Below are 26,103 nucleotides of genomic sequence, written 5' to 3' on the forward strand. Positions count from 1 at the left end.
CCTGCATCCGTAATGGGTCAGCGGTCAAACGACCTCCACTCATTATTCACTGTAAAACGCTCCCTGAAACACTTCAGCGAGCAGGCCTTTCTAATCGACCTGACCGGGGTATCCTGGAAGGATATTGATCTCATCCCGTCAGTAGAGGATGCCTGGATATTTAAAAAAAAATGCCTTCCTATCCATCTTAAATAAACATGCCCCATTCAAGAAATTTAGAACCAGGAACAGATATAGCCCTTGGTTCTCCCCAGACCTGACTGCCCTTAACCAACACAAAAACATCCTATGGCGTTCTGCATTAGCATCGAACAGCCCCCGTGATATGCAGCTGTTCAGGGAAGCTAGAAACCGTTATACACAGGCAGTTAGAAAAGCCAAGGCTAGCTTTTTCAAGCAGAAATTTGCTTCCTGCAACACTAACTCAAAAAAGTTCTGGGACACTGTAAAGTCCATGGAGAATAAGAACACCTCCTCCCAGCTACCCACTGCACTGAAGATAGGAAACACTGTCACCACTGATAAATCCACCATAATTGAGAATTTTAATAAGCATTTTTCTACGGCTGGCCATGCTTTCCACCTGGCTACTCCTACCCCGGTCAACAGCACTGCACCCCCCACAGCAACTCGCCCAAGCCTTCCCCATTTCTCCTTCTCCCAAATCCATTCAGCTGATGTTCTGAAAGAGCTGCAAAATCTGGACCCCTACAAATCAGCCGGGCTAGACAATCTGGACCCTTTCTTTCTAAAGTTATCTGCCGAAATTGTTGCCACCCCTATTACTAGCCTGTTCAACCTCTCTTTCGTGTCGTCTGAGATTCCCAAAGATTGGAAAGCAGCTGCGGTCATCCCCCTCTTCAAAGGGGGGGACACTCTTGACCCAAACTGCTACAGACCTATATCTATCCTACCATGCCTTTCTAAGGTCTTCGAAAGCCAAGTCAACAAACAGATTACCGACCATTTCGAATCTCACCATACCTTCTCTGCTATGCAATCTGGTTTCAGAGCTGGTCATGGGTGCACCTCAGCCACGCTCAAGGTCCTAATCGATATCTTAACCGCCATCGATAAGAAACATTACTGTGCAGCCGTATTCATTGATCTGGCCAAGGCTTTCGACTCTGCCAATCACCACATCCTCATCGGCAGACTCGACAGCCTTGGTTTCTCAAATGATTGCCTCGCCTGGTTCACCAACTACTTCTCTGATAGAGTTCAGTGTGTCAAATCGGAGGGTCTGCTGTCCGGACCTCTGGCAGTCTCTATGGGGGTGCCACAGGGTTCAATTCTTGGACCGACTCTCTTCTCTGTATACATCAATGAGGTCGCTCTTGCTGCTGGTGAGTCTCTGATCCACCTCTACGCAGACGACACCATTCTGTATACTTCTGGCCCTTCTTTGGACACTGTGTTAACAACCCTCCAGGCAAGCTTCAATGCCATACAACTCTCCTTCTGTGGCCTCCAATTGCTCTTAAATACAAGTAAAACTAAATGCATGCTCTTCAACCGATCTCTACCTGCACCTACCCGCCTGTCCAACATCACTACTCTGGACGGCTCTGACTTAGAATACGTGGACAACTACAAATACTTAGGTGTCTGGTTAGACTGTAAACTCTCCTTCCAGACCCATATCAAACATTATTTTTATTTCTACTTTGCACATTCTTCCATTGCAAATCTACCATTCCAGTGTTTTACTTGCTATATTGTATTTACTTTGCCACCATGGCCTTTTTTTTTGCCTTTACCTCCCTTCTCACCTCATTTGCTCACATCGTATATAGACTTGTTTATACTGTATTATTGACTGTATGTTTGTTTTACTCCATGTGTAACTCTGTGTCGTTGCATGTGTCGAACTGCTTTGCTTTATCTTGGCCAGGTCGCAATTGTAAATGAGAACTTGTTCTCAACTTGCCTACCTGGTTAAATAAAGGTGAAATAAAAAAAGAGGGCCTTACAGTCCAGTCTCTGAGTTCAAGTCAAGAGGGCCTTACAGTCCAGTCATGTCTTCACCCTCGGTTTTCAGGTAATCCACTGTTCCAGCTTAGTGTTGGTCTCTGTATATTACCTGTACATTACATTACACTCTCTGTCCCATCCAGATCCACAATGGTCAACCAATCTGCTGTCCCCTGAAGAAAGAGGATCTGGGGTGTCTGTCTAAAGGAAGCATCTCCCTAGAGCTGGAGCTCGTCTTCAACCCAGTGAGTCCAATCACACTGTCTGATGCCCCTCCAGTCTATTCTGTTGGCCAGGGCCCATAAGGTATAGGGAGGGGGCTGTTCTGTAGGGTCATCTGGACCGGTCCTGTCAGATACTGTACTGTAGGGTCATCTGGACCGATGGACCGGTCCTGTCAGATACTGTACTGTAGGGTCATCTGGACCGATGGACCGGTCCTGTCAGATACTGTACTGTAGGGTCATCTGGACCGATGGACCGGTCCTGACAGAGACTGTACTGTAGGGTCATCTGGACCAATGGACCGGTCCTGACAGAGACTGTACTGTAGGGTCATCTAGACCGATGGACTGGTCCTGACAGAGACTGTACTGTAGGGTCATCTGGACCGATGGACCGGTCCTGTCAGATACTGTACTGTAGGGTCATCTGGACCGATGGACCGGTCCTGTCAGATACTGTACTGTAGGGTCATCTAGACCGATGGACCGGTCCTGTCAGATACTGTACTGTAGGGTCATCTGGACCGATGGACCGGTCCTGTCAGATACTGTACTGTAGGGTCATCTGGACCGATGGACCGGTCCTGTCAGATACTGTACTGTAGGGTCATCTGGACCGATGGACCGGTCCTGTCAGATACTGTACTGTAGGGTCATCTGGACCGATGGACCAGTCCTGTCAGATACTGTACTGTAGGGTCATCTGGACCGATGGACCGGTCCTGTCAGATACTGTACTGTAGGGTCATCTGGACCGATGGACCGGTCCTGTCAGATACTGTACTGTAGGGTGTGTGTGCGGGAACAACCTGTGTCTTCCTCGTCTCTCTCTATTTAAACAGGAACAACCTGTGTCTTCCTCCATCTCTCTCTATTTAAACAGGAACAACCTGTGTCTTCCTCCATCTCTCTCTCTATTTAAACAGGAACAACCTGTGTCTTCCTCCATCTATCTCTCCATTTAAACAGGAACAACCTGTGTCTTCCTCCATCTCTCTCCATTTAAACAGGAACAACCTGTGTCTTCTTCCATCTCTCTCCATTTGACTTCTGTTTTCATCTTGTGTTTTTAGGTCAGAGCAGCTATCAGAACATTTAAACCAAAGGAGAAGAAATTCATGGAAGACAATCCAAAGTTTTCTAAAAAGGTTTGCTAAATGAATCTCCATAGTTCAAATGTTGTGAAACAGGCAGCCATTTTGTGTTGTTCTCAGCATCTTTTTAAGGTGTGTTTCTGTATTCGTTCCAGATGTTGGCGCGTAACGTGTACCGCGTGCGTAACCTTTACAGAGCAGTGCAATCCACATTCCAGTACATCAACAGCTGTTTCCAGTGGGAGAGTTTCCAGAGGAGTCTCATAGCCTTCCTGGTGAGACAGTCACCCTTTTCAACATCTAAACGTAGCATTTAACTAGATATACTGTAGTATAGCAGCACCATCTACAGTGTCTCCCATACAACCAGAATCCCTAGCAGGGGGTTCCCCATTTCCAGTCAATAGGTGTTCTCAATTTGGGAATCTATCTCTCTCTGTCTCTGTCTGTAGCAGTCAGCCTCTCTCTCTGTCTCTGTCTGTAGCAGTCAGCCTCTCCTTGAACTCTCTCTCTCTCTCTCTCTCTCTCTCTCTCTCTCTCTCTCTCTCTCTCTGTCTGTTTCTCTGTCTCCTCTCTCTCTCTCTCTCTCTCTCTCTCTCTCTCTCTCTCTCTCTCTCTCTCTCTCTCAATTTAATTCAATTTAATTCAATTCAAGGGCTTTATTGGCATGGGAAACATGTGTTAACATTGCCAAAGCAAGTTAGGTAGATAATATACAAAAGTGAAATAAACAATAAAAATTAACAGTAAACATTACAAATACAGAAGTTTCAAAACAATAAAGACATTACAAATGTCGTATTATATATATACAGTGTTGTAACGATGTACAAATGGTTAAAGTACACAAGGGAAAATAAATAAGCATAAATATGGGTTGTATTTACAATAGTGTTTGTTCTCATATTCATTCATATATATATATATATATATATAGACAGGTGTGTGCCTTTCCAAAACATGTCAGGTCAATTGAATTTACCACATCATCTCAAGGATGATCAATGGAAACAGGATGTACCTGAGCTCAATTTAGTCTCATAGCAGAGGGGCTGAATACTTACGTAAATAAGGTTTACGTAAATTTAGGTTTTACATACATGCAACATTTTTGAAAAAACTGTTCTTGCATTGTCATTATGGGGTATTTGGTGTTTGATTGATGAGGGGAAAAAACGATTTAATCAATTTTAGAATAAGGTTGTAACAAAATGTGTAAAAAGCCAAGGGGTCTGAATACTTTCCCAATGCACTGTATCCTTTTAAAATATATTTTCCTTCATTACTTTCTAACCCTCCCAGCCCTCCCCTAATTAGAGTAAACTAATGGACAGCAACGCTCAGGCTTCTACTTCCAGCTTCTACATACTATATACATGTACATACTATGTACACTCTACATACTATATACATTTTACATACTATATACACTCTACATACTATATACATTTTACATACTATATACACTCTCATACTATATACATTTTACATAGTATATACACTCTACATACTATATACATTTTACATACTATATACACTCTACATACTATATACATTTTACATACTATATACACTACATACTATATACATTTTACATACTATATACACTCTACATACTATATACATTTTACATACTATATACACTACATACTATATACATTTTACATACTATATACACTCTACATACTATATACATTTTACATACTATATACACTCTACATACTATATACATTTTACATACTATATACATGTTACATACTATATACACTTTACGTACTATATACACTGCTCAAAAAAATTAAGGGAACACTAAAATAACACATCCTAGATCTGAATGAATTAAATATTCGTATTAAATACTTTTTTCTTTACATGGTTGAATGTGCTGACAACAAAATCACACAAAAATTATGAATGGAAATCAAATGTATCAACCCATGGAGGTCTGGATTTGGAGTCACACTCAAAATTAAAGTGGAAAACCACACTACAGGCTGATCCAACTTTGATGTAATGTCCTTAAAACAAGTCAAAATGAGGCTCAGTAGTGTGTGTGGCCTCCATGTGCCTGTATGACCTCCCTACAACGCCTGGGCATGCTCCTGATGAGGTGGTGGATGGACTCCTGAGGGATCTCCTCCCAGACCTGGACTAAAGCATCCACCAACTCCTGGAGAGTCTGTGGTGCAACGTGGCGTTGGTGGATGGAGCGAGACATGATGTCCCAGATGTGCTCAATTGGATTCAGGTCTGGGGAACGGGCGGGCCAGTCCATAGCATCAATGCCTTCCTCTTGCAGGAACTGCTGACTCCAGCCACATGAGGACTAGCATTGTCTTGCATTAGGAGGAACCCAGGGCCAACCGCACCAGCATATGGTCTCACAAGGGGTTTGAGGATCTCATCTCGGTACCTAATGGCAGTCAGGCTACCTCTGGCGAGCACATGGAGGGCTGTGCGGCCCCCCAAAGAAATGCCACCCCACACCATGACTGACCCACCGCCAAACCGGTCATGCTGGAGGATGTTGCAGGCAGCAGAACGTTCTCCACGGCGTCTCCAGACTGTCACGTCTGTCACATGTGCTCAGTGTGAACCTGCTTTCATCTGTGAAGAGCACAGGGCGCCAGTGGCGAATTTGCCAATCTTGGTGTTCTCTGGCAAATGCCAAACGTCCTGCACGGTGTTGGGCTGTAAGCACAACCCCCACTTGTGGACGTCGGGCCCTCATACCACCCTCATGGAGTCTGTTTCTGACCGTTTGAGCAGACACATGCACATTATTGGCCTGCTGGAGGTCATTTTGCAGGGCTCTGGCAGTGCTCCTCCTGCTCCTCGTTGCACAAAGGCGGAGGTAGCGGTCCTGCTGCTGGGTTGTTGCCCTCCTCCTCCACGTCACCTGATGTACTGGCCTGTCTCCTGGTAGCGCCTCCATGCTCTGGACACTACGCTGACAAACACAGCAAACCTTCTTGCCACAGCTCGCATTGATGTGCCATCCTGGATGAGCTGCACTACCTGAGCCACTTGTGTGGGTTGTAGACTCCGTCTCATGCTACGACTAGAGTGAAAGCACAGCCAGCATTCAAAAGTGACCTAAACATCAGGAAGCATAGGAACTGAGAAGTGGTCTGTGGTCCCCACCTGCAGAACCACTCCTTTATTGGGGGTGTCTTGCTAATTGCCTATAATTTCCACCTGTTGTCTGTTCCATTTGCACAACAGCATGTGAAATGTATTGTCAATCAGTGTTGCTTCCTAAGTGGACAGTTTGATTTCACAGAAGTGTGATTGACTTGGAGTTACATTGTGTTGTTTAAGTGTTCCCTTTATTTTTTTGAGCAGTGTACATTTTACGGACACAGTCTATTTTACAATAGTTATCTTTTGTTTGATTTTAATCCCCCTTCAGCTCCATTCAACCCCTCCCATCTATCTCTTAACACCATCCAGTCCCTTCAGCTCCATTCAACCCCGCCCATCTCTCTCTTAACACCATCCAGTCCCCCCTTCAGCTCCATTCAATGGGACATCTACAGTGGGGTAAAAAAGTATTTAGTCAGCCACCAATTTTGCAAGTTCTCCCACTTCAAAAGATGAGCGAGGCCGGTAATTTTCATCATAGGTACACTTCAACTATGACAGACAAAATGAAAAAAAAAATCCAGAAAATCACATTGTAGGATTTGTAATGCATTTATTTGCAAATTATGATGGAAAATAAGTATTTAGTCACCTACAAACAAGCAAGATTTCTGGCTCTCACAGACCTGTAACTTCTTCTTTAAGAGGCTCATCTGTCCTCCACTCGTTACCTGTATTAATGGCACCTGTTTGTTATCAGTATAAAAGACACCTGTCCACAACCTCAAACAGTCACACTCCAAACTCCACTATGGCCAAGACCAAAGAGCTGTCAAAGGACACCAGAAACAAAATTGTAGACCTGCACCAGGCTGGGAAGACTGAATCTGCAATAGGTAAGCAGCTTGGTTTGAAGAAATCAACTGTGGGAGCAATTATTAGGAAATGAAAGACATACAAGACCACTGATAATCTCCCTCGATCTGGGGCTCCACGCAAGATCTCACCCCGTGGGGTCAAAATGATCACAAGAACGGTGAGCAAAAATCCCAGAACCACACGGGGGGATCTAGTGAATGACCTGCAGAGAGCTGGGATCAAAGTAACAAAGCCTACCATCAGTAACACACTACGCCGCAAGGGACTCAAATCCTGCAGGCCAGACGTGTCCCCCTGCTTAAGCCAGTACATGTCCAGGCCCGTCTGAAGTTTGCTAGAGAGCATTTGGATGATCCAGAAGAAGATTGGGAGAATGTCATATGGTCAGATGAAACCAAAATATAACTTTTTGGTAAAAACTCAACTCGTCGTGTTTTGAGGACAAAGCTGCTGAGTTGCATCCAAAGAACACCATACCTACTGTGAAGCATGGGGGTGGAAACATCATGCTTTGGGGCTGTTTTTCTGCAAAGGGACCAGGATGACTGATCCGTTTAAAGGAAAGAATGAATGGGGCCAAGTATCGTGAGATTTTGAGTTTAAATCTCCTTCCATCAGCAAGGGCATTGAAGATGAAACGTGGCTGGGTCTTTCAGCCTGACAATGATCCCAAACACACCGCCCGGGCAACGAAGGAGTGGCTTCGTAAGAAGCATTTCAAGGTCCTGGAGTGGCCTAGCCAGTCTCCAGATCTCAACCCCATAGAAAATCTTTGGAGGGAGTTGAAAGTCCGTGTTGCCCAGCAACAGCCCCAAAACATCACTGCTCTAGAGGAGATCTGCATGGAGGAATGGGCCAAAATACCAGCAACAGTGTGTGAAAACCTTGTGAAGACTTACAGAAAATGTTTGACCTCTGTCATTGCCAACAAATGGTATATAACAAAGTATTGAGATAAACTTTTGTTATTGACCAAATACTTATTTTTCATCATAATTTGCAAATAAATTCATAAAAAATCCTACAATGTGATTTTCTGGTTTTTTTTTCTCATTTTGTCTGTCATAGTTGAAGTGTACCTATAATGAAAATTACAGGCCTCTCTCATCTTTTTAAGTGGGAGAACTTGCACAATTGGTGGCTGACTAAATACTTTTTTGCCCCACTGTATATACTGTGAGAGGACAGATTTTAGCCCCTGCTATAGATATGTACTGTGAGAGGATAGATTCTACCCCCTGCTATAGATATGTACTGTGAGAGGATATATTCTAGCCCTTGCTATAGATATGTACTGTGAGAGGATATATTCTAGCCCTTGCTATAGATATGTACTGTGAGAGGACAGATTTTAGCCCCTGCTATAGATATGTACTGTGAGAGGACAGATTCTAGCCCCTGCTATAGATATGTACTGTGAGAGGATATATTCTAGCCCTTGCTATAGATATGTACTGTGAGAGGACAGATTTTAGCCCCTGCTATAGATATGTACTGTGAGAGGATAGATTCTACCCCTGCTATAGATATGTACTGTGAGAGGATATATTCTAGCCTTTGCTATATATATGTACTGTGAGAGGATAGATTCTAGCCCCTACTATAGATATGTACTGTGAGAGGATATATTCTAGCCCTTGCTATAGATATGTACTGTGAGAGGACAGATTTTAGCCCCTGCTATAGATATGTACTGTGAGAGGTTAGGATCTAGCCTTAGCCCTCAGCTACAGTGTAGACTGGTCCCACTAGAGGAGAAGAAGATAGGATCTAGCCTCAGCTACAGTGTAGACTGGTCCCACTAGAGGAGAAGAAGATAGGATCTAGCCTCAGCTACAGTGTAGACTGGTCCCACTAGAGGAGAAGAAGATAGGATCTAGCCTCAGCTACAGTGTAGACTGGTCCCACTAGAGGAGAAGAAGATAGGATCTAGCCTCAGCTACAGTGTAGACTGGTCCCACTAGAGGAGAAGAAGAGATGTATGTGTATGGTAAATACAGTGTATGTCATGTATTTAATGTTTAGTTAATGAAGTGACCCTTTATCAGTTTATCCTCCCTTCTTCTCCCATCTGCCTCTCCTCTCCCCTACTCCTCCCCTGTACTCATCCTCTCATCTCCCCTCCCTTCTCCTCTTCTCTCCCCCCTACTCCTCTCCCTCTCCTCCCCTCTTCTCCCATCTGCCTCTCCTCTCCCCTACTCCTCCCCTGTACTCATCCTCTCATCTCCCCTCCCTTCTCCTCTTCTCTCCCCCTACTCCTCCCCCTCTCCTCCCCTCTTCTCCCATCCGCCTCTCCTCTCCCCTACTCCTCCCCTGTACTCCTCCTCTCCTCTCCCCTACTCCTCCCCTGTACTCCTCCTCTCCTGTACTTATCCTCTCATCTCCCCTACTCCTCCCCTGCACTCCTCCTCTCCTCTCCCCTACTCCTCCCCTGTACTCCTCCTCTCCTGTACTCATCCTCTCATCTCCCCCCCCCTCCCTTCTCCTCTTCTCTCCCCCTCCTCTCCCCCTACTCCTCCCCTCTACTCCCCTCCTCACTACTTTCCTCTCCTCTTTCCCCCTACTCCTCCCCTCTACTCCCCTCCTCCTCTCCTTTTCTCTCCTCTTCTCTTTTCCTCCGCTTCTCTCCTTTCCTCTCCCCTCCTCCCATCTCCTCCTCTCCCCTTCCTACTCCTCTCCTCTTCTCTCTTCATTTCCTCTTTCCCTCCTTTTCTATCCTCTTCTCTCCTTCCCTCTCATCCCTGTCTCTCCTCTCCCCTCTTCCCCCACTCTTCCCCACTCATCTCTTCTCCTCCTCCCCTCTCATCCCCACTCCTCTCCCCTCATCTCCTTCCCTACTCCTTCTCCTCCCCTACTCCGCTCCCCTCTGTCCTATGCTACTTCTCTTCTCCTCCTCTCCTCTCCTCCTCTCCTCTCCCGTCCTCTCATCTCTTCCTATAGATATTCCTGCTGGCGGTGTGGCATTGGGAGTTCTACATGTTGCCTCTCTGTCTGGTTCTGCTCATCACATGGAACTATCTTCAGATTGCATCTGGACGGGCCAACCAGGACTTGGTCAGTACAGCGCCTCGCTCCAAACAGCCATGTTTAATCCTATTCCCCTACAAATAGTACCACTATCTCCTAGATTCTACAACTACTTCCACTATCTCCTAGATTCTACAACTACTACCACAATATCCTAGATTCTACAACTACTTCCACTATCTCCTAGATTCTACAACTATTACCACTATCTCCTAGATTCTACAACTACCACTATCTCCTAGATTCTACAACTACCACTATCTCCTAGATTCTACAACTATTACCACTATCCCCTAGATTCTACAACTATTACCACTATCTCCTAGATTCTACAACTATTACCACTATCCCCTAGATTCTACAACTATTACCACTATCTCCTAGATTCTAGAACTACTACCACTATCTCCTAGATTCTACAACTATTACCACTATATCCTAGATTCTACAACTATTACCAATATCTCCCTGATTCTAGAACTACTACCACTATCTCCTAGATTCTACAACTACTACCACTATCTCCTAGATTCTACAACTATTACCACTATCTCCTAGATTCTACAACTATTACCACTATCTCCTAGATTCGATAACTATTACCACTATCTCCTAGATTCTACAACTACTACCACTATCTCCTAGATTCTACACCTATTACCACTATCTCCTAGATTCTACAACTATTACCACTATCTCCTAGATTCGATAACTATTACCACTATCTCCTAGATTCTACAACTACTGCCACTATCTCCTAGATTCTACACCTATTACCACTATCTCCTAGATTCTAGAACTATTACCACTATCTCCTAGATTCTACAACTACTACCACTATCTCCTAGATTCCACAACTGCTACCACTATCCCCTAGATTCTACAACTACCACTATCTCCTGGATTCTACAACTACCACTATCTCCTGGATTCTGCAACTACCACTATCTTATCTCCTAGATTCTACAACTATTACCACTATCTCCTAGATTCTACGACTATTACCACTATCTCCTAGATTCTACAACTGCCACTATCTCCTAGATTCTACAAATACCACTATCTCCTAGATTCTACAACTATTACCACTATCTCCTAGATTCTACAACTATTACCACTATCTCCTAGATTCTACAACTATTACCACTATCTCATAGATTCTACAACTACTACCACTATCTCCTAGATTCTACAACTATTACCACTATCTCCCAGATTCTACAACTATTACCACTATCTCCTAGATTCTACAACTACTACCACTATCTCCTAGATTCTACAACTGCTACCACTATCCCCTAGATTCTACAACTACCACTATCTCCTGGATTATACAACTACCACTATCTCCTGGATTATACAACTACCACTATCTCCTGGATTCTGCAACTACCACTATCTCCTAGATTCTACAACTATTACCACTATCTCCTAGATTCTACAACTATTACCACTATCTCCTAGATTCTACAACTACCACTATCTCTTAGATTCTACAAATACCACTATCTCCTAGATTCTACAACTATTACCACTATCTCCTAGCTTCTACAACTATTACCACTATCTCCTAGATTCTACAACTACTACCACTATCTCCTAGATTCTAAAACTACTACCACTATCTCCTAGCTTCTACAACTATTACCACTATCTCCTAGATTCTACAACTACTACCACTATCTCCTAGATTCTAAAACTACTACCACTATCTCCTAGCTTCTACAACTATTACCACTATCTCCTAGATTCTACAACTACTACCACTATCTCCTAGCTTCTATAACTATTACCACTATCTCCTAGATTCTACAACTACTACCACTATCCCCTAGATTATAGAACTACTACCACTATCTCCTAGATTCTAAAACTACTACCAAAGCCCTCAGCATGACCATGTGTTAGTCAGTGCAGAGGATCAGTCATGTGAGGTCATCTGTTCGCATCCCGACACACTACATGGACCTACTACTGTACACCAACCAGTGGAGGCTGCTGAGGGGAGGACAGCTCATAATAATGCCTGGATTAATGTAGTGAACCACAGGTCTGGACATTTCCCATCGTTCACTTTACTAATCTTTTCTTTCTAGGATAATATGGACTTGGGCGATGAAGATGATGAAGATGAAAAGGTAGCATAGTTTCCCATTATGTTTCATAATGACTATACCTGGTTTCTACATAGTAATGACTGATAATGTTGGGGTTCTACATCGTAATGACTGATAATGCTGAGTTTCTACATAGTAATGACTGATCATGCTGAGTTTCTACATAGTAATAGCTAATAATGCTGGGTTTCTACATAGTATTTTTAGTTGGTAATGACTGATAATGCTAGTTTCTACATAGTAATGACTCATAATACCTGGTTTCTACATAGTAACTTTAGTTGGTAATGACTGATAATGCTGGGTTTCTATATAGAGGATCTGTCTGACTGTAGAAGCTCTGTCTGTCTGACTGTAGAGGTTCTGACTGTAGAGGATCTGTCTGACTGGAGAGGATCTGTCTGTCTGACTGGAGAGGATCTGTCTGTCTGACTGTAGAGGATCTGTCTGACTGTAGATGATCTGTCTGACTGTAGAGGATCTGTATGTCTGACTGTAGAGGACCTGTCTGTCTGACTGTAGAGGACCTGTCTGTCTGACTGTAGAGGACCTGTCTGTCTGACTGTAGAGGATCTGTCTGTCTGACTGTAGAGGACCTGTCTGTCTGACTGTAGAGGATCTGTCTGTCTGTCTGTAGAGGTTCTGTCTGTCTGTAGAGGTTCTGTCTGTCTGACTGTAGAGGATCTGTCTGTCTGACTGTGGAGGTTCTGTCTGACTGTAGAGGATCTGTCTGTCTGACTGTAGAGGATCTGTCTGTCTGACTGTAGAGGATCTGTCTGACTGGAGAGGAATTGTCTGTCTGACTGTAGAGGATCTGTCTGACTGTAGAGGATCTGTCTGACTGTAGAGGATCTGTCTGTCTGACTGTAGATGATCTGTCTGTCTGACTGTGGAGGTTCTGTCTGACTGTAGAGGATCTGTCTGTCTGACTGTGGAGGTTCTGTCTGGCTGTAGAGTATCTGTCTGTCTGATTGTAGAGGATCTGTCTGTCTGACTGTGGAGGTTCTGTCTGACTGTGGAGGTTCTGTCTGATTGTAGAGGTTCTGTCTGACTGTAGAGGATCTGTCTGTCTGACTGTACAGGATCTGTCTGACTGCTAGCAGGGCTGTTCACAGGCCTGTCTGTCTGACTGTAGAGGACCTGTCTGTCTGACTGTAGAGGTTCTGTCTGTCTGACTGTAGAGGTTCTGTCTGTCTGACTGTAGAGGTTCTGTCTGTCTGACTGTAGAGGATCTGTCTGTCTGACTGTAGAGATTATGTCTGACTGTAGAGTATCTGTCTGTGACTGTAGAGGATCTGTCTGTGACTGTAGAGGACCTGTCTGTCTGACTGTAGAGGTTCTGTCTGTCTGACTGTAGAGGTTCTGTCTGTCTGACTGTAGAGGTTCTGTCTGTCTGACTGTAGAGGTTCTGTCTGTCTGACTGTAGAGGTTCTGTCTGTCTGACTGTAGACGTTCTGTCTGACTGTAGAGGTTCTGTCTGTCTGACTGTAGAGGTTCTGTCTGTCTGACTGTAGAGGTTCTGTCTGACTGTAGAGGATCTGTCTGTCAGACATGTAGAACTGACTGGTCCTTTAATGTATCTAAAGACATGTAGAACTGACTGGTCCTTTAATGTATCTAAAGACATGTAGAACTGACTGGTCCTTTAATGTATCTAAAGACATGTAGAACTGACTGGTCCTTTAATATATCTAAAGACATGTAGAACTGACTGGTCCTTTAATGTATCTAAAGACATGTAGAACTGACTGGTCCTTTAATGTATCTAAAGACATGTAGAACTGACTGGTCCTTTAATGTATCTAAAGACATGTAGAACTGACTGGTCCTTTAATGTATCTAAAGACATGTAGAACTGACTGGTCCTTTAATGTATCTAAAGACATGTAGAACTGACTGGTCCTTTAATGTATCTAAAGACATGTAGAACTGACTGGTCCTTTAATGTATCTAAAGACATGTAGAACTGACTGGTCCTTTAATGTATCTAAAGACATGTAGAACTGACTGGTCCTTTAATGTATCTAAAGACATGTAGAACTGACTGGTCCTTTAATGTATCTAAAGACATGTAGAACTGACTGGTCCTTTAATGTATCTAAAGACATGTAGAACTGACTGGTCCTTTAATGTATCTAAAGACATGTAGAACTGACTGGTCCTTTAATGTATCTAAAGACATGTAGAACTGACTGGTCCTTTAATGTATCTAAAGACATGTAGAACTGACTGGTCCTTTAATGTATCTAAAGACATGTAGAACTGACTGGTCCTTTAATGTATCTAAAGACATGTAGAACTGACTGGTCCTTTAATGTATCTAAAGACATGTAGAACTGACTGGTCCTTTAATGTATCTAAAGACATGTAGAACTGACTGGTCCTTTAATGTATCTAAAGACATGTAGAACTGACTGGTCCTTTAATGTATCTAAAGACATGTAGAACTGACTGGTCCTTTAATGTATCTAAAGACATGTAGAACTGACTGGTCCTTTAATGTATCTAAAGACATGTAGAACTGACTGGTCCTTTAATGTATCTAAAGACATGTAGAACTGACTGGTCCTTTAATGTATCTAAAGACATGAAGAACTGACTGGTCCTTTAATGTATCTAAAGACATGTAGAACTGACTGGTCCTTTAATGTATCTAAAGACATGTAGAACTGACTGGTCCTTTAATGTATCTAAAGACATGTAGAACTGACTGGTCCTTTAATGTATCTAAAGACATGTAGAACTGACTGGTCCTTTAATGTATCTAAAGACATGTAGAACTGACTGGTCCTTTAATGTATCTAAAGACATGTAGAACTGACTGGTCCTTTAATGTATCTAAAGACATGTAGAACTGACTGGTCCTTTAATGTATCTAAAGACATGTAGAACTGACTGGTCCTTTAATATATCTAAAGACATGTAGAACTGACTGGTCCTTTAATGTATCTAAAGACATGTAGAACTGACTGGTCCTTTAATGTATCTAAAGACATGTAGAACTGACTGGTCCTTTAATGTATCTAAAGACATGTAGAACTGACTGGTCCTTTAATGTATCTAAAGACATGTAGAACTGACTGGTCCTTTAATGTATCTAAAGACATGTAGAACTGACTGGTCCTTTAATGTATCTAAAGACATGTAGAACTGACTGGTCCTTTAATGTATCTAAAGACATGAAGAACTGACTGGTCCTTTAATGTATCTAAAGACATGTAGAACTGACTGGTCCTTTAATGTATCTAAAGACATGTAGAACTGACTGGTCCTTTAATGTATCTAAAGACATGTAGAACTGACTGGTCCTTTAATGTATCTAAAGACATGTAGAACTGACTGGTCCTTTAATGTATCTAAAGACATGTAGAACTGACTGGTCCTTTAATGTATCTAAAGACATGTAGAACTGACTGGTCCTTTAATGCTGTAGGAATCCGAGAAGAGAGGTTTGATGGAAAAAATTCACATGGTTCAAGAGACTGTCATCACTGTCCAAAACCTGTTGGAGGAAATCGCATGCTTCGGGGAGAGAATTAAGAAGTGAGCATTTTAGTCTGAATTAGACATGTGTTTATTTTAATTGTCCATAAATGTTGATTTGACATGGTGTTCTGGTTTTGACATGTGTTTATTTTAATTGTCCATTAATGTTGATTTGACATGGTGTTCTGGTTTGACTGACCCTGTAAAACAACACCTATCATACAGGGTCAGTCATGGTAGTATGATAGGTGTTGTTCTACAGGGTCAGTCATGGTAGTATGATAGGTGTTGTTCTACAGGGTCAGTCATGGTAGTATGATAGGTGTTGTTCTACAGGGTCAGTCATGGTAGTATGATAGGTGCAGTGGAATGTGCTGTTTCACAGGGTCAGTCATGGTAGTATGATAGGTGTTGTTTTACAGGGTCAGTCATGGTAGTATGATAGGTGTTGTTTTACAGGGTCAGTCATGGTAGTATGATAGGTGTTGTTTTACAGGGTCAGTCATGGTAGTATGATAGGTGTTGTTTTACAGGGTCAGTCATGGTAGTATGATAGGTGTTGTTTTACAGGGTCAGTCATGGTAGTATGATAGGTGTTGTTTTACAGGGTCAGTCATGGTAGTATGATAGGTGTTGTTCTACAGGGTCAGTCATGGTAGTATGATAGGTGTTGTTCTACAGGGTCAGTCATGGTAGTATGATAGGTGTTGTTCTACAGGGTCAGTCATGGTAGTATGATAGGTGTTGTTTTACAGGGTCAGTCATGGTAGTATGATAGGTGTTGTTCTACAGGGTCAGTCATGGTAGTATGATAGGTGTTGTTCTACAGGGTCAGTCATGGTAGTATGATAGGTGTTGTTCTACAGGGTCAGTCATGGTAGTATGATAGGTGTTGTTTTACAGGGTCAGTCATAGTAGTATGATAGGTGTTGTTTTACAGGGTCAGTCATGGTAGTATGATAGGTGTTGTTCTACAGGGTCAGTCATGGTAGTATGATAGGTGTTGTTTTACAGGGTCAGTCATAGTAGTATGATAGGTGTTGTTTTACAGGGTCAGTCATGGTAGTATGATAGGTGTTGTTTTACAGGGTCAGTCATGGTAGTATGATAGGTGTTGTTTTACAGGGTCAGTCATGGTAGTATGATAGGTGTTGTTTTACAGGGTCAGTCATGGTAGTATGATAGGTGTTGTTTTATAGGATCAGTCATGGTAGTATGATAGGTGTTGTTCTACAGGGTCAGTCATGGTAGTATGATAGGTGTTGTTCTACAGGGTCAGTCATGGTAGTATGATAGGTGTTGTTCTACAGGGTCAGTCATGGTAGTATGATAGGTGCAGTGGAATGTGTTGTTCTACAGGGTCAGTCATGGTAGTATGATAGGTGTTGTTTTACAGGGTCAGTCATGGTAGTATGATAGGTGTTGTTCTACAGGGTCAGTCATGGTAGTATGATAGGTGTTGTTCTACAGGGTCAGTCATGGTAGTATGATAGGTGTTGTTCTACAGGGTCAGTCATGGTAGTATGATAGGTGTTGTTCTACAGGGTCAGTCATGGTAGTATGATAGGTGTTGTTTTATAGGGTCAGTCATGGTAGTATGATAGGTCTTGTTCTACAGGGTCAGTCATGGTAGTATGATAGGTGTTGTTTTACAGAGTCAGTCATGGTTGTATGATAGGTCTTGTTTTACAGGGTCAGTCATGGTTGTATGATAGGTGCAGTGTAATGTGTTGTTTTACAGGGTCAGTTTCGACTCAATATCAATATATATTGTTTCTACTCGATATGTATTGTGTTTCTACTCAATATCAATATATATTGTTTCTACTCGATATGTATTGTGTTACTACTCAATATGTATTGTGTTTCTACTCAATATGTATTGTGTTTCTACTCAGTATGAATATGTATTGTGTTTCTACTCAATATGTATTGTGTTTCTACTCAATATGTATTGTGTTTCTACTCAATATGTATTGTGTTTCTACTCAGTATGAATATGTATTGTGTTTCTACTCAATATGTATTGTGTTTCTACTCAATATGTATTGTGTTTCTACTCGATATGTATTGTGTTTCTACTCAGTATGAATGTGTATTGTGTTTCTACTCAATATGTATTGTGTTTCTAGTCAATATGTATTGTGTTTCTACTCGATATGTATTGTGTTTCTACTCAGTATGAATGTGTATTGTGTTTCTACTCAATATGAATATGTATTGTGTTTCTACTCAATATGAATATGTATTGTGTTTCTACTCAATATGTATTGTGTTTCTACTCAATATGAATATGTATTGTGTTTCTACTCAATATGAATATGTATTGTGTTTCTACTCAATGTGTATTGTTTCTACTCAATTGTATTGTGTTTTACTCAATATGAATATGTATTGTTTTTCTACTCAATATGTATTGTGTTTCTACTCAATATGTATTGTGTTTCTACTCAGTATGAATATGTTTTGTGTTTCTACTCAGTATGAATATGTTTTGTGTTTCTACTCAGTATGAATATGTATTGTGTTTCTACTCAATATGTATTGTGTATTGTGTTTCTACTCAGTATGAATATGTATTGTATTTCTACTCAGTATGAATATGTATTGTGTTTCTAGTCAATATGAATATGTATTGTGTTTCTAGTCAATATGAATATGTATTGTTTTTCTACTCAATATGTATTGTGTTTCTACTCAATATGTATTGTATTTCTACTCAGTATGAATATGTATTGTGTTTCTACTCAGTATGAATATGTATTGTGTTTCTACTCAATATGTATTGTGTTTCTACTCAATATGAATATGTATTGTGTTTCTACTCAGTATGAATATGTATTGTGTTTCTACTCAGTATGAATATGTATTGTGTTTCTACTCAATATGTATTGTGTTTCTACTCAATATGTATTGTGTTTCTACTCAATATGTATTGTGTTTCCACTCAGTATGAATATGTATTGTGTTTCTACTCAGTATGAATATGTATTGTATTTCTACTCAATATGTATTGTGTTTCTACTCAATATGTATTGTGTTTCTACTCAATATGAATATGTATTGTGTTCTCTTCATCAGCACCTTTAACTGGTCAGTACCGTTCCTCTCCAACCTTGCCTTCCTTATCCTGGTGACAGTTACAGTTCTGACATACTTCATCCCTGTACGATATATCCTTCTAGTATGGGGTAAGTGCATGTTTTCTTTTGTTAAGATATCTAGAACTATTGTCAATTTTCCATGTCAATTGATTCTATGAGGTCAGCATATCAAATACACCAGAACAATACAGTATCATACATGCCGTGCTGATAGGCTGTAAAGGAACTACACACATGTATTGACAACTTGTTCCTGTTCTTTTTTAATTTAATTATAGCTGCATCAGATCCACCCAGATTACTGGTTTATACAGACTGTTTTATTTTGCTTCTCCTGAATGTCTGTTTTCAGGAATTAATAAATTCACCAAGAAATTACGGGCCCCGTACGCCATCGACAACAATGAGGTGTTTGATTTCCTGAGGAGAGTTCCTTCAGATGTTCACAAGGTAAGTGTCTATAGAAGGTTAAAGGGCAATTCCACCACTTTTCAACAGATAACACAGTGATTTAGGAAGACTGTGAGATTAGCGAGGAGCTGGATAGTACTCTTCCTGACTGGAAAGTCATCACATGTAAATGTAGAAACTCTGCATGAAAAGTCAAAACCTAATGGACCTTTTCTTCTTATGTTTGTAGCTACAGAACATAGAAATGTGTCGTTATTCACCAATGTAGACACTGGTGTGGTGATGGACATAGTGAATGGGAGTTTAAAAAGTGGTGGAAGTATCCTTTTCAGGTTATTGCCTCTAAATCATATTCAGGAAGCCAGTAATGCTCTAGATCAGATTCAGGAAGCCAGTAAACCTCTAGTATTTCAGGTTATAACCTCTAGATCAGATTCATGAAGCCAGTAATGATCTAGTCTTTCAGGTTATAACCTCTAGATCAGATTCATGAAGCCAGTAATTATCTAGTATTTCAGGTTATAACCTCTAGATCAGATTCAGGAAGGCAGTAAACGTCTAGTATTTCAGGTTATAACCTCTAGATCAAATTCAGGAAGCCAGTAAACCTCTAGATCATATTCAGGGAGACAGTAATTCTCTATTCTTTCAGGTTATAACCTCTAGATCAGATTCAGGAAGGCAGTAAATGTCTAGTATTTCAGGTTATAACCTCTAGATCAGATTCAGGAAGCCAGTAAACCTCTAAATCAGATTCAGGAAGCCAGTAATCCTCTAGATCATATTCAGGATGCCAGTAAACCTCTAAATCAGATTCAGGATGCCAGTAAACCTCTAGATCAGATGCAGGATGCCAGTAAACCTCTAGATCAGATTCAGGAAGCCAGTAAACCTCTAGTCTTTCAGCACTGCTTTCTACTGAAATATCCCACAGGTTGTTGCCTGTGTAATTACAGCCCGGTCTAATGTCTGTTATGATGTATCCTCCCTAACAGCCCTTGTGGATTATACAAGGTGTTAGGGTCAGGTGCCTTTCAGTTGCCGGGCGAAGGCACCACAGAGTTGATAACTTCTGTGACTATTGTCACCACAGAGTTGATAACTTATGTGACTATTGTCACCACAGAGTTGATAACTTATGTGACTATTGTCACCACAGAGTTGATAACTTCTGTGACTATTGTCACCACAGAGTTGATAACTTCTGTGACTATTGTCACCACAGAGTTGATAACTTATGTGACTATTGTCACCACAGAGTTGATAACTTATGTGACTATTGTCACCACAGAGTTGATAACTTCTGTGACTATTGTCACCACAGAGTTGATAACTTATGTGACTATTGTCACCACAGAGTTGAGAGTAGGGTTGCAAAATTCTGTTAACTTTCCCAAAAGTCCTAGTTTTTGGAGGAAATCTGTTGGAAGATTCGTGGATTCAGGAGGGAATAAGCAGGAAGTGTGTGAATCCTCCAATCGGGGAAGTTAGCAGAATTTTGCAACACTAGTTGAGTGCTACTGTGACTGTTGTGTGACCGCAACTGGTAGTATGACCTCCTCAGACACTGTAGCCCTACAGCTCTGCTGTTATGAATGATACTTGGCCATATTCCTCTGTGTGTAGGTGCAGTACAGCGAGCTGAAGACTTTGAGCGCCCAGAGTCCTCTGAGGAGGAAGAGAACCATTGAGAGGAGGTGATGGAGGAGTGGTCCCCAATGGAAGACATGGCCATGTCCACACTGTTGCCGCTTCAGACTCATACCCTTTGTGGAACTGGGCGTATAGTGGAGGATATGCAGGCCATATCTGGATCATATTCCTCTATGTTCAGAATTGGTTAGAAAACTGCTCCTGGGTTACTGGTCCTCTGTAGCTCAGTTTGTAGAACATGGCACTTGCTGTGCCAGGATAGTGGGTACAATTCCTGAGATCACCCATATGTATACACGCATAACTACGTCTCTTTGGGATAAAAGCATCTGCTACATTGCGTCTATACTGAACAAAAATGGCAACGCAACATGCAACAATTTCAAAGATTTTACTGACTTAACAGTTTGTAGAAGAAAATCAGTCAATTTAAATTAATTCTTTCAGCCCTAATCAATGGATTTCTCATGACTGGGCCGGGATGCAGGTGGGTGGATTATCTTGGCAAAGGAGAAATGCTCACTAACAGAGGAATGTAAAGATTTTTGTACGTACGGAACAATTCTGGGATTTTTTATTTCAACTCATGAAATATGGGACCAACACTTTACATGTTGCGTTTGTATGTGTTCAGTGTCTATTAGCAGTCAGACATGGATATTGTATCACCAGCAGGCTAAAGATCACCAGCGTGGTTTCCACCTACTCTACATCAACATGGCTTCAACACTGACTTTCGTTCAACACTTTTTATAATATTGTTCACTTATTTTTGTTTTATTGAAAGATACTATTTAATCAAAAACAGTTTTATCCTGATTTGTTCTTCTCCACTTTTCTGACTTTTTAAAATGTAGTTCTGTTTTAAGTATCTACAATTGTAGTTTTGTATTTTTAGGAGAGATGTCTGAATGAATCAAAATCTGCTCTAACTCGTCAATAGAATCTAATGTCTGAATGAATCAAAATCTGCTTTAACTCGTCAATAGAATCTAATGTCTGAATGAATCCAAATCTGCTTTAACTCGTCAATAGAATCTAATGTCTGAATGAATCAAAATCTACTTTAACTCGTCAATAGAATCTAATGTCTGAATGAATCAAAATCTACTTTAACTCGTCAATAGAATCTAATGTCTGAATGAATCCAAATCTGCTTTAACTCGTCAATAGAATCTAATGTCTGAATGAATCAATATCTACTTTAACTCCTCAATAGAATCTAATGTCTGAATGAATCAATATCTGCTTTAACTCGTCAATAGAATCTAATGTCTGAATGAATCAAAATCTACTTTAACTCGTCAATAGAAATCTGTCATTCTGATTCTACCGTTATTTTTTATTGTAAATCCAGATCAGGTTGAAATGTGTTTTTACAGATTTCTATATCAGCAGTATCATGTAAACATTCAAGACCCTCAACATTTCTCATATCCTCATTCCCATCATATTCAGTATCATGTAAACATTCAAGACCCTCAACATTTCTCATATCCTCATTCCCATCATATTCAGTATAGAGGGTGGAAAGCTTTAACACTATATGTATTATTTGATGTATTACATGTTATATATATACAATGTCTACCTTTCACACTGAATGTGTAATATTGTGTGTCTTGACTGTTGGATTGAGATGTTTCCACCCTCTACATTCCTGATGGTCCTGAACATGCTCCTGTTGCTGGTGAAAGCTGTGGGACCAATATGTCCATTTTTAAACACCTGATATCATGTATTGGTGTTGTTTCTGAAGAGTTTATCTCACCATACAATAAACACAGCATGATTTACCTCAATGGATACTTTTACAGTTTGTCTGACTATGTTTGTTTGTCTGTCTGTCTGTCTGTCTGTCTGTCTGTCTGTCTGTCTGTCTGTCTGTCTGTCTGTCTGTCTGTCTATCTATCTACATGCCTGCCTGTCACCCAGCTATCTGCTACCTAGCTACCACACAACCCAAGCTACCAGGCTATCTGCTACCTAGCTACCACACAACCCAACCACCAAGCTACCAGGCTATCTGCTACCTAGCTACCACACAACCCAACCACCAAGCTACCAGGCTATCTGATACCTAGCTACCACACAACCCAACCACCAAGCTACCAGGCTATCTGCTACCTAGCTACCACACAGCCCAGCTACCAAGCATTCACTCATGTTCTACCTAGCTACCACACAGCCCAACTACCAAACTACCAGGCTATCTGCTACTTAGCTACCACACAACCCAACCACCAAGCTACCAAGCATTCACTCATGTCCTATCTAGCTACCACACAACCCAGCTACCAAGCTACCAGGCATTCAGTCATATTCTAGCATTTTTTAAAGATAAATATTACAGTACCCCACCACCCTACAATACAACAGTACCCACCACCCTACAACACAACAGTACCCACCACCCTACAATACAACAGTACCCCACCACCCTACAACACAACAGTACCCACCACCCTACAATACAACAGTACCCACCACCCTACAACACAACAGTACCCCACCACCCTACAACACAACAGTACCCCACCACCCTACAACACAACAGTACCCCACCACCCTACAATACAACAGTACCCCACCACCCTACAATACAACAGTACCCCACCACCCTACAACACAACAGTACCCTACAATACAACAGTACCCCACCACCCTACAACACAACAGTACCCACCACCCTACAACACAACAATACCCACCACCCTACAACACAACAGTACCCCACCACCCTAAAACACAACAGTACCCACCACCCTACAATACAACAGTACCCACCACCCTACAACACAACAGTACCCCACCACCCTAAAACACAACAGTACCCCACCACCCTACAAAACAACAGTACCCACCACCCTACAACACAACAGTACCCCCCACCCTACAATACAACAGTACCCCACCACCCTACAACACAACAGTACCCCACCACCCTACAATACAACAGTACCCACCACCCTACAACACAACAGTACCCACCACCCTACAACACAACAATACCCCACCACCCTACAACACAACAGTACCCACCACCCTACAACACAACAGTACCCCACCACCCTACAACACAATAGTACCCCACCACCCTACAACACAACAGTACCCTACAATACAACAGTACCCCACCACCCCACCCCACCACCCTACAATACAACAGTACCCCACCACCCTACAATACAACAGTACCCCACCACCCTACAACACAACAGTACCCTACAATACAACAGTACCCCACCACCCCACCACCCTACAACACAACAGTACCCCACCACCCTACAATACAACAGTACCCCACCACCCTACAACACAACAGTACCCCACCACCCTACAACACAACAGTACCCCACCACCCTACAACACAACAGTACCCACCACCCTAAAACACAACAGTACCCCACCACCCTACAACACAACAGTACCCACCACCCTACAACACAACAGTACCCCACCACCCTACAACACAACAGTACCCCACCACCCTACAACACAACAGTACCCACCACCCTACAACACAACAGTACCCCACCACCCTACAACACAACAGTACCCCACCACCCTACAATACAACAGTACTCCACCACTCTACAACACAACAGTACTCTACAACACAACAGTACCCCACCACCCTACAACACAACAGTACCCACCACTCTACAACACAACAGTACCCACCACCCTACAACACAACAGTACCCCACCACCCTAAAACACAACAGTACCCACCACCCTACAACACAACAGTACCCACCACCCTACAACACAACAGTACCCCACCACCCTACAACACAACAGTACCCCACCACCCTACAACACAACAGTACCCCACCACCCTACAATACAACAGTACTCCACCACCCTACAATACAACAGTACTCCACCACCCTACAACACAACAGTACCCACCTCCCTACAACACAACAGTACCCCACCACCCTAAAACACAACAGTACCCACCACCCTACAACACAACAGTACCCCACCACCCTAAAACACAACAGTACCCACCACCCTAAAACACAACAGTACCCCACCACCCTACAACACAACAGTACCCCACCACCCTAAAACACAACAGTACCCACCACCCTACAACACAACAGTACCCCACCACCCTACAACACAACAGTACCCCACCACCCTACAACACAACAGTACCCCACCACCCTAAAACACAACAGTACCCCACCACCCTACAACACAACAGTACTCTACAACACAACAGTACCCCACCACCCTACAACACAACAGTACCCACCACCCTACAACACAACAGTACCCCACCACCCTAAAACACAACAGTACCCACCACCCTACAACACAACAGTACCCCACCACCCTACAACACAACAGTACCCCACCACCCTACAACACAACAGTACTCTACAACACAACAGTACCCCACCACCCTACAACACAACAGTACCCCACCACCCTACAACACAACAGTACCCACCACCCTACAACACAACAGTACCCCACCACCCTACAATACAACAGTACCCCCCCACCCTACAACACAACAGTACCCCACCACCCTACAACACAACAGTACCCCACCACCCTACAACACAACAGTACCCCACCACCCTACAACACAACAGTACCCCACCACCCTACAACACAACAGTACCCACCACCCTACAACACAACAGTACTCTACAACCCAACAGTACCCCACCACCCTACAACACAACAGTACCCACCACCCTACAACACAACAGTACCCACCACCCTACAACACAACAGTACCCCACCACCCTACAATACAACAGTACCCCACCACCCTACAACACAACAGTACCCACCACTCTACAACACAACAGTACCCCACCACCCTACAATACAACAGTACCCCACCACCCTACAATACAACAGTACCCCACCACCCTAAAACACAACAGTACCCCACCACCCTACAACACAACAGTACCCACCACCCTACAATACAACATTACCCACCACCCTACAACACAACAGTACCCCACCACCCTACAACACAACAGTACCCACCATCCTACAACACAACAGTACCCCACCA

The 26,103-nt window shown here is 42.4% G+C and overlaps 2 protein-coding genes across 2 annotated transcripts; both read left to right on the plus strand.

The window, feature by feature from the left end:
* The first annotated feature begins 2,002 nt into the window (after window positions 1-2,002).
* Window positions 2,003-10,366, plus strand: LOC139395873 (multiple C2 and transmembrane domain-containing protein 2-like). The gene is made up of 4 exons (XM_071143185.1): window positions 2,003-2,219; window positions 3,272-3,346; window positions 3,448-3,567; window positions 10,196-10,366. Exons 2-4 carry the CDS (start codon window positions 3,317-3,319, stop codon window positions 10,364-10,366), a joined length of 321 nt encoding a protein of 106 aa, XP_070999286.1. The 5' UTR covers window positions 2,003-2,219; window positions 3,272-3,316.
* A 2,017-nt stretch (window positions 10,367-12,383) lies between these two features.
* Window positions 12,384-22,844, plus strand: LOC139395872 (multiple C2 and transmembrane domain-containing protein 2-like). The gene is made up of 5 exons (XM_071143184.1): window positions 12,384-12,420; window positions 15,833-15,942; window positions 18,967-19,076; window positions 19,342-19,439; window positions 21,027-22,844. The coding sequence occupies exons 1-5, from the start codon at window positions 12,385-12,387 to the stop codon at window positions 21,099-21,101; spliced, it is 429 nt and encodes a 142-aa protein (XP_070999285.1). The 5' UTR covers window position 12,384; the 3' UTR covers window positions 21,102-22,844.
* The last annotated feature ends 3,259 nt before the right edge of the window (window positions 22,845-26,103 follow it).

Source organism: Oncorhynchus clarkii, unplaced genomic scaffold, assembly GCF_045791955.1.
Source record: "Oncorhynchus clarkii lewisi isolate Uvic-CL-2024 unplaced genomic scaffold, UVic_Ocla_1.0 unplaced_contig_12452_pilon_pilon, whole genome shotgun sequence".
Classification (NCBI taxonomy): Eukaryota; Metazoa; Chordata; class Actinopteri; order Salmoniformes; family Salmonidae; genus Oncorhynchus; species Oncorhynchus clarkii.

Excerpts from the sequence above, each read along its gene's own strand:
- LOC139395872 (XM_071143184.1), top strand. The coding sequence starts at position 12,385 with ATGGACTTGGGCGATGAAGATGATGAAGATGAAAAG. Across the intron at positions 12,421-15,832 it reads AAGATGATGAAGATGAAAAG|GAATCCGAGAAGAGAGGTTT; the intron begins GTAGCATAGTTT and ends TTAATGCTGTAG. Across the intron at positions 19,077-19,341 it reads ATATATCCTTCTAGTATGGG|GAATTAATAAATTCACCAAG; the intron begins GTAAGTGCATGT and ends GTCTGTTTTCAG.
- LOC139395873 (XM_071143185.1), top strand. The coding sequence starts at position 3,317 with ATGGAAGACAATCCAAAGTTTTCTAAAAAG. Across the intron at positions 3,347-3,447 it reads ATCCAAAGTTTTCTAAAAAG|ATGTTGGCGCGTAACGTGTA; the intron begins GTTTGCTAAATG and ends TATTCGTTCCAG. Across the intron at positions 3,568-10,195 it reads GGAGTCTCATAGCCTTCCTG|ATATTCCTGCTGGCGGTGTG; the intron begins GTGAGACAGTCA and ends CTCTTCCTATAG.